Source organism: Carica papaya, chromosome 6 (genome assembly GCF_054855325.1).
Source record: "Carica papaya isolate Zhongbai chromosome 6, ASM5485532v1, whole genome shotgun sequence".
NCBI lineage: Eukaryota > Viridiplantae > Streptophyta > Magnoliopsida > Brassicales > Caricaceae > Carica > Carica papaya.
The window spans coordinates 27136974-27154021 of NC_142314.1; the positions used below are offsets into that span (position 1 = coordinate 27136974).

Here is a 17048-nt window from a genome sequence, read left to right on the forward strand (position 1 = left end):
AAAAATTAACCTTTGAAATTTACTGTTAGATGAAATATGCGATTATTTAATTTTTAAATATATTTTACCCCCAAATTATAAATTCGTACGTGGAGAAAGCACAGGCGACCAAATGGAGAGGATAGCCTGGCGAAAATAATCGGTGGGAATTATTAGCAGTATATAATAAATGTAGTTTTTGGTAGTCAAAGTTGACTTTTTACGTTTGCGACAAATTATACTACGTTATTAAAATATATGAGATCCAGAAGATGTCAAACCAATAATTTAAAATACGAATTTTTAAAGAAGAAAAATAAAAATAATAAAAATCACGTGGGCCCATACGGTGAACCAAATTATACCACTTTTTGTAATGAGTAGAAATTGAGTGATTAGATCTCCATACAATGTCTTAATTAATCTGCGTACATAATTTATAAAGTGCATATATAAAACTCTTGTAAAAATAATTAATCGAATATTTAGAAAAAGAAAAAGGTTAAGTAAAACCAGGCACATGGAAGCAGCTCTTGAAAGTTGAAACAACAGGTGGTACGATTTCCCACGAATTGAAAATTAGTTATACACACACACACATATATATATATATATATATATATGTATATATATGTACATTTCTCCACTTTCTCTTCAAATAATTCAACTTGGGTTTCTAGAGAAGATGATAAAGAAAGTGGTTCAGTATGTAAAGATTGGATTTTTCTCCATTATGGAAGCTTGTTCATCCTCCAGACACGAAACCGGTCTCCTCTTCCTCTTCTCTTCTCTTCTCTTCTCTTCTCTTCTCTTCTCTTCTACTTACTGATTTTCTTTTCCATTTTTTTGTTTTTTCTTTCAATCTTATCTTAATTTTTTTTTTCTTTTTTCTAAATTAAATTAATTACATGCAGAAGGAACCAAGCTAGAAGAGTCATCTGTAGAGGTACGTGTTTTATATATATATATATATAATTATAATAAATGAATTAGCAGATTGTGATTGATAAAGTTACAAGATTGCTAATCTCTTGCTCATTACTCTTTGTCGGTGTCTTATCAAACTTGCATATATAATATATTAAGAAAAGTAAATCTCAGATTAAAATGTATGAAAATCTATATTAGTAAATATAATTATTTGATAACTCTCTAATAGCATATAATTTTATATCAAAATTTAAATTTTATATGGTATTAGAGTTAATTTTGATTTGTCTAATATTTTATTAATGATTTGTGTGTAGGAAGAAGTAGAAGATAGAGGAATCCAGATACTGGCCGCCGAGGGTCAAGTCGAGGGTCCATCACGACCCAAGCCGCCTCATGGTCCACCTCCTCAGACCGCCTGATGCAGCCGAATTACTTCTAAACTTTACTTTATTTCATTTTTGTAATTAATTTCTTGCTTTTTTCAATTAATAATTTGAATTTTGGACTTGAGTGCTTCGTAATAATATATATATATATTTTTTAGATTTAATGCTTTGTTGTAATAAACTAAAGTATGAATGATGAGAATAAGGTGAATTTTATTTACTTATCAACTAATAATTTTTAATTTAATGATTATTTTATGTTTTTTTTTTCTATATTACAGAGTTAATATATGATAAATGTATAGATTCTTAATATATTGTGATGTAATTTAATAAAAAATTAAGTGTATTTTATCTAATTATTTATTTTTTTTACCCTTCAATTTCTTTTAACCTTCTAGTCGACTTTATTTTTTTTTTATAAAAAAAGTAAGATAAATTATTTTATGAGTAAATTTGCATAGGTAATATGTGGCCTAATAAGCATAATAGGAGAGCGCCTATTAAAGAGACTATGAGCTAGATAATTTTGGCTTAGCTTTATACATAACCATTTAAGGTCAACATGGTTCATAAAGTAACTAAAGCAGTAAAGGACAAATGAGAGCTCACTGCTGGATTAAAAGCCAGAAGATGAGTGAAGTCCATCATATATATTAGTTTTTTAAAAAAACTTTAGAAATTTTATATGGAACAAAATATCCCCAAAAACTCTTGAAATTTGAAACGATTCAGAAGCATACGAAGTGAAGAGAGAAGCATAGAGGATTTAGCCTCTTAGAGTACAATATAGAGGAAGTATCGATCTCGATTTATTGGAAAAACACATATAATGTTTGAAAGCTTATATCTTTCTTAGCCTCTTAGAGTACAATATAGAGGATGCATGTGTTGATTTCATCAATAATAGAGATAATTCATCAAAATAGTAACATAACAAAGATTTCTTGCAAATTTGTCATCAAACTTTTATTTATTTTGTTGATTCAATAGAAAAAAGATAACTTACTTTATAACTATAAATGACAGTAGATTCATTAACTTGATGTCCCATGGAGAGACATATTACATGAGTCTTCCTAATGAACGTTTTAAGAGCATATGTTGTAATATATCTATTTCCTATAGCCCACATAACATGTATTGTAGAAATACAAAATGAAATGTTTGTACAATGCACTCTAACAACTTCTTATGAAGGATATGTCGCAATGAGAATTTATGTTTAGGTGTAGTGTGAGAGAAGATAAGGACTTCCAATATTAAAAAATACTAATTTTGATAGTTAAAATAAGATTGCCTAAAGTAATATGTAATACCTGGACTCGAAAATTTGCTTGAAATCAATTTTGATAATTTAAAAATAAACAAAAATATTATTTATAAATTAATTTAATTTAATTTTGTTAAATTATTGAAAAAATATAGGTTAGGGATGTAATCGAAAATAATTTTGAAAAAAATGGATAAAAATTTGAGTTCGAATGATGTTTCTGAAAGAAAAAATAGAAACATAGGGTCAAAGTGAAAAAAAAAAAATCGACCACGTAAGATGGCCCAGTCAACAACCCCGACGAATCGGAGCACGTCATGTGATAAGATACATTGACGTCGGTGCCACGCAGGAGGCCAATCGGGCGATCTGCGTGCCCAGTAATCGAACGATCCAGGATTGATCCCCGCGCGTGAACGACTCGGATTTATTCCCTAGTTAGGCACGATCAGACGGACGAGATCAATCGTGATTAACGGTTCAAATTCGTTTTCTCCTTAAACATAATCGGACGGATGAGATGAATTGCGATGAACAGCCCAAATCGACGAGGGATGGGTATAAATACTTTACATCGCACAGGAACTCAAACCCTAGCCACCAGCCACTGCCGAAGAAGAAGAATCAGGCATTGGAGAAGGAGGCCGACTGCCAACCGCCAACCGTCGCTGCACCGGAGCCACCGCTGGCCGCCAAAAAAGGTAAACAATTCTCCCTACCCACTCAAAAATCAATTTCAAGCATTCCTATTGCTAAATTGAAGTAAGAGGGACGGCATGTGAGCCGAAAAATTATGAAAAAAGCTCAACGAAGCCGCAAGGGTCAAAACTCAAAAATTCCTCCAATGAGTCCCTTCCCGCTTCCAATTTCACACGATTTTTCAATCATTGTGTTCACTATCCTTTTCTGTGCATGTTAGCTGAAGAAAGAATCTCAGCCACAAAGGAGGACCGGTGGAGCCGCCGTACTTGGAGGTCTTTTCCACTGGTAGGTTCGATTTTTGCGATTTTTCGCCCAATCGAGACCCCCTAACGTGTTTTTCTACAAGGATACGTGCAAAACTGAGCAAAACATACCAAAATCGGCCAAAACTGATTAGGCTGAGGCAATCACCGCCATGGGCAGCGGAGCCGACGTCAAACCACAGCGGCACCGCCGCTAATTTAGGATTTTTGGGATATTTTTAGGATGTGACAAGTGTTTTAAATTTTTACAATAAAAAATTTAGTAAACTTGGTACACGTTAGGAGGTATAGTAGACAACGCAACGTCTCGAAATACCAATCCGAGTAAGGATTCCTCACTCTATTCTCAGTTACGGTAAATTGAGGCTCAACAATGTATAATTTCATATTTTTATAAAAAATTAGATAACTCTAAAAATAATTATAAGTCACTAGTAGAGGTAGAATCGGTTAATTCATGATTGTTCTAATTTTCTGTTTATTTTTCTGTACTGCCCTATTTGTTTGTTATTATATGGTGCATATTCTTAAATTATATTTTCTATAGTCTTATCAATTTATCTGGTTTATTCGGTTACATACCGTCAACATAGATATAGTTTAATTTATCTGTAAATATAATATGAGATATTGGTGTGCGCGGTTGGTTATTTTGTTGATGGAAATTTTTATGTGAAAGATTTATTGGGTACCCAGGAAAAGGGTGGACGAGCTCGGTACAGAGGGAACCCTACTGTGAACGTTACCTCAGTAAAAAAAGACTGAAAAGTCCCTTATCGGGAAGGTTTGAGAGATAAGATTTAAGCTCATACCGGACGGGGTATCGAGGCGATGGAATATTTAGCGTCCATTACCGGATAGGGTACGGGGACAACTGATTAATTGTTTAAATTAGATATTAGGTTCACGAGTAGGGGGACATCCCTATGGATCCCTAGGGGTACCAATAAGTAAGTAAGAAAGAAAAGTTATCGTCTCTTGTTCTCTTATGTGTGAAAATAAAAAGTAGTATGAATATGAGTCTTTATATGTTGTTTTTGGAAAATTCGTTACGGTAAGTACGGAATAAACAATTTTCTTTATATTGACTGAATTTACTCAAATTAACGGTTACGAAATAAACAGTTTTCTTTATGTTGACTGAATTTACTCAAATTAAGGGCTCTATTAGTTGTTTTATGATTTTTATCAATCTTCAATTTTTCGTATATGTGATTACGGATCCCGATCCCGATTCAGATCCTGATCATTAGCCATTTCAGATCAAAAAAATCGAGATCCAGATTTCGATCAATAAAAGGGTTGTGAGTAGTTCACCACCCGGACTCCCTTCAAGTGTTAGTGAAGGTTGTCCTAAGAGGTTATTTATTCGCTCTTCTTTTTATTTTCTTAATTATCGTTTGTCTTTAGTAGGGACATTCCCATATTTCTATTGGGCATTCTAAATTATTATATAAGAAATGTAAACCCTAACTTTATTAATTGCTTCCATATTTAAATTATAAATTCATTTCTTTTAAGGTTCTAGATCTCTACAGTTAGTATCAGAGCTGCGTTCTTCGAAATCATTACTTACACAAAGACTTAAAAATACCAAAAAACAAACTATTGCTCAATCATTCCTTGTGAAATGCAGATACAAGAATATGAGGAGAGGAAGACCCTCACTAAATTGAGCAACTCGGGATGGTTCACTTCAAGAAGATGTTGACTAACTCTTAGAGATGCTGGAGAGATTCATCTCTGCCTAGCAAGCACGGGAGGAAAGGAGAGAGCTGTCTGACCCTCCCCTACTGCCATAGTTTGAACCACCCTTACATTGGGAAGATCCGGAGCCACCCCAGTACAACCCTGCTCCTCCACTGTATCATCCAGCACCACGACAGTACAATCTGATGCTTTATCGCATCATCGGGTACCACCATAATATAATTCAGTGCCTCCACTATATCATCCGACACCACTATAGGGCTACCCGGTCCATCCCTAGAACAATCCAGTCCCTTTTTCATAGGACCCAATTCCACCAATGATGGACCCAGACTACATTGAATGGGACAAAAGAGTAAACTCATCTACCATTTCAGGGGCATCATCTTTTAAAGAGGCCGAGTATTGGTTAGTTAAGATAGAGAAGACCTTCGCGACTCTTAGAGTGATTCCCAAAGAGAAAGTTGTACTTGTCACCTACATGCTTGTGGGAGAGGCAAGTTGTTGGTAGCAGCTCAAGCAGGCCACCTGCCCGTTCTATTCACTTGGGAATAGTTCCTAATGACTTTTAATGCAGAATACCTCCTAAAACACCCATGACATTTGAAAGAAATGGAGTTTGCACACCTAGTTCAGGGTAATATAACTGTGTCGGAGCATGCCCAAAGGTTCCTAGAGTTTGGCTGGTATTCCCCTGAGAGCATGATAGATGAAGGCAGAAAGGTAAGGAAGTTTGAGTAAGGCCTCCATTATGAGATCAGACAGCAGCTGTACGTATTTAAGCTCAGTATCTACTCAACCGTTCTAGCTAAGGCACAGTTAGTAGAGATGAACCTTCATATCTTTTCTCCAGTAGTGGAAAATCCTAAACCTCCGATTTCACACTGCAGACCAGTACGTACTGCACCGGTCCAGAAAAATAAGAAACTAGACCACTGACTCAGGCTCCTCCTCAACCTCCGATAACAAGATGTAGTAGGACTTGCCAGAACTGTATGAAGGATCATGGAGACCGACCCTACTATTGCCTCAACCATACCTGATGCATATGTAGGCGTGCCCAACACTATGCGAGAGAGTTCATGCGAAATCAGAACTCGGCCAGACCTTCTATCTAGGGCAGAGCTTATAATCTCACTCAGTAGGATACTGAAGCTAACCCGAATGTGATAGAAGGTACATACACTATCTGTAATCACCTTACATATGTTTCGATTAATACTAGTACTTTACATTCGTTTGTCTCACATACTTTTACACGAACTAAAATGTATCATCGGAAAGACTTGACTATGTGTTGTTTGTGTATACTCCTGAAAGTAGAACACTATTTGGGAGGTTATATACAAAGCTTGTGTCATAAACATCGCATGTAACGACCCCAGAAATCGAAAATGAAATATATAATAATTTAAGTACGAAAACGAAATAAAAGATTAAGATTTACATCCCTTACACAATAACTTAAAGTACTAAACAAATATTACAGAATGAATTCTCTGAAAGGAACACGAGAAATACAAAAAGTAATGGAAAATAGAAAGTATATAGCATCTACTCGCAATCTTCTTGGCTCTAGAACCAGGTCCTCTTGATCTGAAATGTTTAGATAAGGGATGAGCTACACTAGCCCAGTAACGATATCACACTACGTCACCAGCACAGAAGAAAAGGTCGGTAGAAAATCAAAACAACTAATGGAGCACTAAATTTAGCAAATTCGTTTATCAATTATAAAATCATTTACCGTTCACTTACCATTGTGAAATTTATGAAAACAACCTATAGAAACAATAATATCATACAGATTATAGCTTCATGCACAATCAATAACATAGAGTGTGTCATAAATTCATATTTATTAACAATAAACTAAATCATAACTATTTCTCATTTCACCAGCCTACTAGTATCCGTCGGGATCCATAGGGGTGTTCCTACTATACGTGAACCCTTTCCCTTAACAATCTCAATTACAGGGCCATCCCCATATCCCGTCCGGTATGAGCACTAAGACATTAAACCTCAATACCCTGTCCGGTATGAGGGTGAAGCGGGTCGTCCCCATCCCCCGTCCAGTATGAGCACCAAATTACCAAGTCTCTATACCCCGTCCGGTATGAAACAACATTCACAATAGGGTTCTCTATGAAACCGGTCCGTTCACCATCTCCAATGATATCTAATGAGGCTGTCATCTTATATATTTATTTGATTACACCCATTTCCTGTTTTCCCTTAGTCTCCCTTACCAAATCAAATATAATCACATTAACAAATGAACATGTATCCGGTAATGCAATCATATCTTAAATCTCAAAATCAAACAGTGGTCAAGTAAGGCAGTAATACATGCATTCAAACCATAAAATAGATAAAACAGATATCATTATCCTTTTAGATTGTAAAATAAATAAACAGAAATCAACAGAGGACAATGTCCGGTTCGGGCTCCATTAGCAATCTGTAAATAATTATGTACATCTATTTAATTTGTACAAAAGACTGTATTATTATTTATTCAAACTTCAAATCTATGATAAGAATTAGGGTGAGGGGTCCTTACTTGATTTGATACTGAAAAGCTAAATGGTTTACTGCGCCTACGGGCGATCCCTGGGTTCCCTGAATTTTTCTTCGGGAACTGAAATACGCTTATGGTACCTACAAATGTCCCAAATAAACCCAAAAATCAGTCCTAGGGCCTACTCGGCCAATTTCAAAAATTTGGCATGGTGGCTCCAGCGATGGTGCTGCCGCCTGCGGCGCCGGTTCACCTCCGGTCAGCAATTTTTAGTTGAATTCGGTCGATTTTACATCAATTTCTGCGAGCACACACGCTAATCAGTCAACCTGTAAAGAAGAAAATGGTGATCACAATGGTGAAAAAATTATACGAAATGGGAATCGAGAAGGGCCTCATCGGAGGTGGTTTCTGAAATTTCCCACGGCGCCACCGCCTGGCTTCGGTGGTATTTTTCAGCCAATTGACTTTTTTTTTTCACTCTGATTTGGCCATGGGTGGGTTTAAAATTGGATTTCGTGCAAAAAAAAATTTTTTTTACCTTTTTTGGTGCTCGGAAAGGGTTCTGGTGTGGCAGCGATGGCGGCGGTCAGCTCCCCGGTGGCTGGGTTGTCTTCTCTAGCGAGGGGTTCTGGCAGCTAGGGTTAGGGTTTGGGTGTAGATGGAGTTATTTATACCCATCCGCTTTGGATCTGGGCCGTCCATCATTTTTTATCTGAACCGTCCGATCGCGATTAAATAGGGAGTGAATCTATGCCGTTCATCGCGATTCAATTTGAGACGTCCGTGCGCGCGAGAATGGACCTCAGCTGTTCAATCGCGCGCACGAGGATCGCCCACTTGGCTCCCCCCACGTGGCCTCCCGCGTCAGTGCCTCTACCACTTGGTGCGTCCTGGTTAGTCGGGGTTACTGACTGGGCGTCTGACGTGGTGCAATTTTTTTAAATTGTATTTTGACATCTGGTTTTCGATTTTTCTATCAAAAATACATTCATAATCCAAATTTTTACCCATTTTTCCCAAAATTATTTTCAATTTAATCCTTTATCAATTTACCCAATTTTTTATTAAATTAAATAAAACAAAATATAATAAAATAAATTTAATAGTTAAAAATTTATATTTATTAATAAAAAATAAAATTTTAGTTGGGTGTTACTTAGTAGATAGAAAATTGAGTGTGAACTTGATAGAGATTGATATGGGATACTTGGATGTAATCCTAGAAATGAACTAGTTAGTGGCGTACCACACCACCGTAGATTATTTCTACAAGAAACTTGTATTTAACCCTCCTAATGAAGAACCATTTACAAGTTAATTAAAATTTTAAATATTATTTCCTCATGACAATTTTCATGCTATATAGTGCTTTAACTTGGTTGTCTTCTCTACATTAGACAAGCATAAGAAAAAAGTTTGCATTCAAGAGATTCCAGCAGTTCGAGATTTACCAGATGTGTTTCTTGATGAACTATCCTAACTGCCGATGGACAAAAAAAAGAATGACAGGTTATTACTGCAGGTTTGTGGAAAGATTTTCTAGCCGAGCCGTTTCTTTGACCCATCTCATAAAGAAGAACATTAAGCTTGAATGAAACGAGGACTGCAAAAGAAGTTTTACAAAACTCAAGAAGTGGTTTACTACTGCACCTGTGTTGGCTTTACCGAGTGGGACAGGTGGATATACAATTTATAGTGATGCATCCTACTTGGAATTGGGTTGTGTTCTGATGCAGTACGGCAAGATCATAGTTTATGGGTCGAGGCAGCTGAAGAGTCATAAAAAAATTTTCTCACCCACGACTTATAACTTGATGTCATTATCCACACCTTGAAGACGTAGCCCCAATACCTGTATAGAGAGACTTTTGAGATTTATACTGATGATAAAAGTTTGAAGAATATATTCGCTCAGAAAGATCTACACATGCATCAGAGGCATTGAATAGAGCTTCTTAATGACTATAATTGTAATATTTTGTATCGTCCGGGTAAGGGTAATGTGGTAGCCGATGCACTCAGCAGAAAAAATGTAGGTATGTTAACTCACCTAATGGTTTTTGAATGTAGGGTAATAGGGGCCGTACAACAAATACAACTTTAAGACTTGAAAAGAGTTACATGCTTAGCCCACCTGACTGTCCAACCCGAATTGATCCAGAGAATAAAAGAAGCTCAATTCACTGATTCCATCATAGCATCTCTCAGAAAGCATGTAGAACAAGGAGTAAATTCAAAATTTTGAGTCTCTATCGATGAGTTGCTCATATTTCAGGACAAGGAGTGTGTTCTAGGTAACAGTGAACTGAATAAGGACATCGTAATAGAGGCTCATAGCTCAAGGTTCGCCATGCTGATAGGGTTGCCTAAGACACACTCAGAATATGATGTCATTTGGATAATTATCGACCAGCTCACCAAGTCTTTTCACTTCTTGTTTATCAAGATAACTGACCATTTGGACAAGGTAGCACAAACGTACGTCTGGGAGATAGTCAAATTACATGGAGTTTTAGTGTCAGTAGTATTTGATAGAGACCTTAGGTTCACTTCTCGATTTTGGTCTAGTTTTCGGTAAGTCATGGGAATGAAACTTTCCTTTAGTACCATATTCTATCCTAAAACTGATGGACAATTAGACATAATAATTTGCACACTAGAGGATATACTCCTAGCTTGTGTTTTAGACTTCTATGGCCATTAGGATGATCACCTACCTCTGATAGAGTTTGCCTACAATAACAGCTACTAGGCAAGTATCGGCATGGGTCCGTATGAGGCATTATATGGCCGCCCATGCAGATCGCTGATCTGTTGAGAAGAACTGGGTGATAGAAAATTATTCGGCTTACATCTTGTGGAGGAGACTACAACCAAGATAGTTAAGATTAGGAAAAACATCCAAACAACTCAGAGTATATAAAAAAGTTATGAAGACACTCAGATGATGTATTTGTAATTTGAGAAAGGTGATCAAATATTTCTTAATGTCACTCATTTCAAGGGAATCAGTAGGTTTGGTAAGAGAGAGAAATTAAATCTTCAGTTCATCAGGCCATTTGAGACATTAGATCGGATTGGTATGAGGTCACCTACAAACTGACACTATCTCTAGAGCTATCTAGGGTTCATAATATGTTCTACGTATCCATGTTATGCAAATACAACCCGGACCCCTCACATATCTTGCTCCACGAGCCCTCTTCACTTTAAGAGGATCTATCCTATGAGGGGTACCAGTGGGCATTGTACACCAAAAAAGCAGAGTACCTCGCAATATAGAAATTTCATTCGTTAAGGTCTTATGGCAGAATCACACAGAGAAAGAGGCCACATGGAAGCTACAATCGAACTCTAAAGTCTAATATCTCCAATTGTTTGACTAAGTAAGAGGGTGACAAATTTGAGGGACCAAATTTCATTTTAAAAGGGGGAGAGTTGTAATACTCAGACTTAGAAATTTGCCCAAAAATTAGTTCGGGATCATTTTTGACAATTTAAAAATAAATAAAAATATTATTTATAAATTAATTTAATTTAATTTTGTTAATTTTTTTTTTTAAAAATAGGTTAAAGATGTAATCAAAAATAACTTTGGAAAAAAAAGTATAAAAATTTGAGTTCGAATATGTTTTTGAAAGAAAAATTAGAAATAGGGATAAAAATACAAAAAGAAAAAATATGGCCACACAACACAACCCAGTCAGTAACCCCGACGAACCAGAGCATGTCGTATAGGAAGACATGTTGACGTCGGTGCCACGTGGGAGGCCACGCTGGCGATTCACGTGCCCAACGATTGGATGATCCAGGATCGATCCCCCGCACGTGAACGGCTCGAATTCATTTTTTCCTTAGGTGCAATCAAACGGACGAGATCAATCGTAATAACAACTCATATCGACGCGGGATCTGTATAAATACTTCACCTCGCATGAAAACTCGAACCCTAGTTGCCATCCCCTGTCGGAGAATAAGACCCAGGTCAGGAGAAGGAGGCCGACTGCCGACCGCCACCGCACCAGAGTCATTGACGACCGTAAAAAAAAAAAAAAACTTCCCCCTACGCATTTGGAATTCGATTCCGAGCATCTTTGTGGCCAAATCGGAGTAAGAGGGATGACAGGTGAGTTGAAAAACCGCAGGCAAAGCCTGGCGGAGTCGCCACGACTAAAACCCAAAAATCCCTCTGATGAGCCCCTTCCCACTTTTTATTTAATTCGATTGTTCGGTTATTGTGTTTACCGTTCTTTTTTGTGTAGGTTAACTAAAGAAAGAATCTCAACCGTGAAGGAGGACTGATGGAGCCGTCATACCCGAAGGTCCCCCCACTGGTAGGTTCGATTTTTGTGATTTTTTGGCCAACCAAGACCCCATAACGTGTTTTTCTACAGGGATACATGCAAAATCGACCAAAATTGGCCAAAATCGGCCAGATCGAGCCGAACCACTACTGTGGCCGGCAAAGCCGGTGCCAAAGCACGGTGGTGGCAATGCCTTGCTAGAACCCGAAAATTGGCTGAAAAGAGTTTTGGACACCGATGGTGAATTTTTCTGGGTATTTTTAGGTATGTGATGAGTGTTTTGGATTTTTACAGAAAAAATTCAGGAAATTCAGTACCCATTGGGAGACGTAATAAACAGTGTGACGTCTTGAAAAATCGATCCAGATAAGGATCCCTCACTCTATTCTCTGTTACAGTAAATTGAGCCTCAACGATGTATAATTTCATATTTTTATGAAAAATTAGAGAACCCTAAAAATAATTACTGGTTATTAGTGAAGCTGGAACCACTTACACCATGATTGTCTCAATTTTCCATTTATTTTTATGTACTGCCCTATTTGCTTATTATTATATGGTGCATGTTCTTAAATTATATTTTCTATAACCTTATCAATTTATCTTATTTATTCAGTTATATACTGTCAGCATGAATATAGTTTAATTAATATGTAATTGTAATATGAGATATTGATGTGCATAGTTGGTTATTTTGTTAATGGGAATATTTATGTGAAAGACTTATTGGGTACCCAAGGAAAGGGCGGACGGGCTCGGTACAGAGGAAACCCTACTGTGAACATTATCTTAGTCAAACGAGACTGAAAAGTTCCTTACTGGAAAAGTTTGGAAGATATAGTTCAAGCTCATACCGAACAGGGTATCGAGACAATGGAATGTTTAGCGTCAATTACCGGACAGGGTATGGGAACGACCAGTTAATTGTTTAAATTAGATATTAGGTTCAGAGTAGGGGGACATCCCTATGGATCACTAGGGGTACCAGCAAGTAGGTAAGAAAGAAAAATTATCGTTTCTTGTTCTCTTATGTATGAAAATAAAAAATGATATGAATATGAGTCTTCATAGGTTGTTTTTGGAAAAATCGTTACGGTAAGTACGTAATAAACGGTTTTCTTTATATTGAATGAATTTACTTAAATTAAGGACTCTATTAGTTATTTTATGATTTTTACTAATCTTCAGTTTTTCGTATATGTTATTAGTGTGATATTCTTACTGCGTTAATGTAACTCACTATTTCATTAATCATTTCTGATCAAGAAAATCAAGATCCAGATCCCGATCAGCAAGAGGGTTGTAAGTAGTTCATTACTCGAACTCCATTTAAGTGTTAGTGAAGGTTATCCTAGCAGGCTTGTTTATTCGCTCTTCTTTTTATTTTCTTAATTACCATTTTTCTTTTAGCAGGAATATTCTGGTAACCCTATTGAGCATTAAAAATTATTGTATAAAGAATGCAAACCCTAATTTTATTAATCGCTTCTGCATTTAAATTATAAATTCATTTCCTTTAAAGTTTCGAGTTTCTACATAATATGTTGAGTTAATAGTGTATTTAATATGAGAGTGCACTTATATTTATGAAATTTGAGGAATTAAGTTGTGTGAAAATAAGTAAATATTTAATTGAAGTAATCATAGGAAGGGAATTGTTGGAATGCCAATATTAGGTTCTATGTGTTTGTTGATGTATTAATAAAACATCTAAAATTTGTAAACTGAGAATTTTAGGAATTGAAAGATCTATTCATGTGTGGTGGATCTTTTCACATCTACACTTCAAGAATAATAAGGTAAGAAGTTTAATACTTTCAAGAATTCCTATTGATTTATCTATTATTACTCTTCTTAGAGGAGACTTCCATCATTACTTTACAATTTATATAATACAAAAATTTATGTACATAATTTTTCTTCCGTTAAAATATTAAAAGAATTTTTAAAATTATTTATTAATAATTTTAATACTTATATTTAATAACATCAAAAACTAAGATTTTTTTTTTGTTTTTTAAAAATATAAAGACAGAAATTATATTAGTATTAATATCAATATTAATTTAAAATTAAATTTTTATTTTTTTCTATTTAATTTACTTGATCATTTGCTTAGAAATGATATAAATTATAAATCATTTATAATAACTATAAGTTTTATTAACTTTTTCGAAACTAACTGATATTTTTTTTAATATTAAAAACAATTATTTCTAAATATAAGACGTGATGTTTTCCGTGGTTAAAAGAACAATTGAGGAAAAAAAAAATACATAACTCTTTGAAAATGAATACAAAGAAAATTCCCAACCCTAGAAGCCCCGATAGGAGTCCAGCTTCTGCGTTGTCTTATACGTCACCGTTTCAAGTGGTCACCGTTAAACCGGAGGAAAACCAGTTTTGAAGCGAAAGAGACAGGCTGATGTCGTTAAAGACCTAATTGATTTCATTTCCACACGTAATTCCATTTGCTGAAAACCACGTTACCATCTCAAGCTTTGCCACGTTGCTCCAATGGCCGCCACCCAGCACCAATCCCATCCTATTCCTACACGCACCCCGACACTTACTTCTTCAATCCCACGCTCTTCTCTTTTTTTATCCTCCTCCTATCCATGGCATTGGCACGTGCCATTCGCTGTAACTTTCGCTGTAACCTGCCTTCTCCCAAGCCACCGGCTCTCGCCCGACAATCGCCGCCGGAGAAGATCGTTTTGCAGCCTCGGTTATGCACCTTGAGATCCTTCGCCTCTGATCGGGCCGGACTGGTGAAGACGCCAAGGGAGGCTAACCAGGATAATACGTCGCCGTTCTTCGAAACCTTATCTGAGTATATCGAGAGCTCCAAGAAGAGTCAAGATATTGAGATAATCTCTGGTCGCCTCGCCATGGTACCTCTGTTTCATCTTCTTCTTTAAAATTCCTCTATAAAATCCGTGTGTGTGATTGATTAATAGATGGATATGTAATGGTGTGCAGATAGTGTTTGCGGTGACTGTGGCAACCGAGGTGGTGACGGGGAACTCGATATTCCGGAAGATGGATTTGGAAGGGATTACTGAAGCAGCAGGAGTAGGATTGGGAGCCATGATGATTGCTGCCATTTTTGCATGGTTGTCGAGCGCTCGAAGCAGGGTTAGTCGAATTTTCACTGTCGGTTGCAATACATTTATTGATTCGCTCATCGATCAGATAGTCGATGGGTTGTTCTACGAAAGTGATTGGTCCGATGACTTCTGAAGCACCATACATATATAATAATACATATATACATAAATATATATTAATTTCTATACAGAGGATATAATTTACACATGGGTATATGGAAGTTTCGTCTATCTTTCTCGTAGAACTAATTAGTAGAGGATTAGAGATTGAAGAATAACTTGTAGGGGGTGTTTCATAAGGGAAGGTTTGCAGGGGGTGTGAATATTGTAACTAATTAGAAAAATATTGAAATCCTTTTTCCTTAAATTCAATTTATCTTAAGAGGAAGATCATCGTTTGTGTTCATCCATGTTTGAGAGGAAGCTTTTCCAACTGGAAATTCATTCTTTTGAGTCTCCAGATTGTGACTATTAAATTAAATTTCTATTGTAGTTTATGGTAAGAATATTATACTGAAGATGGGATGATTTGATAATGTAAGTGAAAGAATGTACGCCTTGTAGTAGCATGTATCGGTGGATTATATTGAGAAGAACTCTCTTAGTTATGAATCATATTGAGAAAAACTACATGAAGTAGAAATTGATCTAGGGTTTCTCTAGAAAAGAAATTCTAAATTGTCACTTGATTTTTATTCTAGTTTTTCTCAATGTATTTCACATCTTATGGATGGATTTTGTAGGGAAAATTTAGTTTCTATCACCTCAGATTAAGGCTTGTGCTTGTTTGATCTAGTCAAACGAGAGATATTCATTTGTTTTGGGATAAAGGAAGATTGAGCTTTCTCTAATGGTATCTTAAAACAATCTAGAGGACATTCTTAAATTCTTGGAAAACCTTTTATTGAAAATTTTTTCCAAGAATCTTTTGGAGATTTTATGTGAATTCTTATATGAATTATTCAATTTACTAGCAAACGAGAACATGTTTCATGTCCCTTAGATCCGACATCAAGAACATTTTCTTCTTCGAAAACCAAATGTAACTTTGATAATTTAGTGGTTGACTTATAAATTTTATATTGTTCAAATCTTGGATACGGATAAATATTGTTGCAACATGTTGCTAAGTATTTGTTTTGTTCTTTTGATTTTATTGATTAATTATGATGAATTAATCATCTAAATGACTAGTTGAAAGTATTTTAATAACATCTTATTGCCTATTTAATAGTGAGGGTAAAGTTTCATATGCAATAATGATTTAAGTCATCAAATAATTATGAGAATATAATGATCTTTTAACATATTAATTTAATACAATTAAATTAATTTGCGATTTGTCAAATTAATTAATATAACTTTTTACAATTAAATATATTTTTTTTAATGGAACAAACAAATGAAATGCAATCTTAATGATTTAATAATTAATTTCGGACCACCCACTTTCAACATAGAGATTTGTGGGCTTCAAATCCTTTCTTGAGTTGTATAGAATCATTCACATCCTAATGTTTGCCAACATAAGATATAAAAAATTCATAAATAAAATTAACTAAGATACTTTCTTAAGAGATCGCAATATTAAATTATAACAAGGGCTTACTAGCGTCTAATTATGACAATTTATCACGATAACGTAGATAATATAATTTTTTATGAATATGAATTATTTTTTTACACTAATATAATTTTATATGAATAAAATTTTTTGTTCTATTAGTACTTAATTAATATTGTGGTGATATTTTAAAATACTCACTTATTGAGTAACATCTTAAGTAAATAATTTTATCTCAACACATATAAAATGATGTGTTCGACTTAGCATCAATATGATAATACATGACACTATTTA

General features: G+C 35.3%; 1 protein-coding gene and 1 long non-coding RNA gene across 5 annotated transcripts; both read left to right on the top strand.

Annotated features, from left to right (window-relative positions):
* The first annotated feature begins 436 nt into the window (after positions 1–436).
* LOC110806819 (uncharacterized) lies at positions 437–1518 on the top strand. Of its 4 annotated transcripts, none has more exons than XR_002538365.2 (4): positions 437–531; positions 660–746; positions 894–925; positions 1227–1518. It is a non-coding gene; the product is annotated as an uncharacterized LOC110806819 (long non-coding RNA). The 4 variants fall into 4 exon arrangements; XR_015821596.1 differs by having other exon boundaries at positions 456–531; positions 665–746; XR_015821597.1 differs by having other exon boundaries at positions 463–534.
* Positions 1519–14639: 13121 nt separating this feature from the next.
* SEP2 (stress enhanced protein 2) lies at positions 14640–15593 on the top strand. Its single transcript, XM_022031757.2, has 2 exons — positions 14640–14971; positions 15060–15593. Exons 1-2 carry the CDS (start codon positions 14696–14698, stop codon positions 15318–15320), a joined length of 537 nt encoding a protein of 178 aa, XP_021887449.1. The 5' UTR covers positions 14640–14695; the 3' UTR covers positions 15321–15593.
* Positions 15594–17048: the final 1455 nt, after the last annotated feature.

Coding starts and splice junctions, on each gene's coding strand:
- SEP2 (XM_022031757.2), top strand. CDS start 14,696: ATGGCATTGGCACGTGCCATTCGCTGTAACTTTCGCTGTAACCTGCCT. Junction 14,972..15,059: donor TCTCTGGTCGCCTCGCCATG/GTACCTCTGTTT, acceptor AATGGTGTGCAG/ATAGTGTTTGCGGTGACTGT.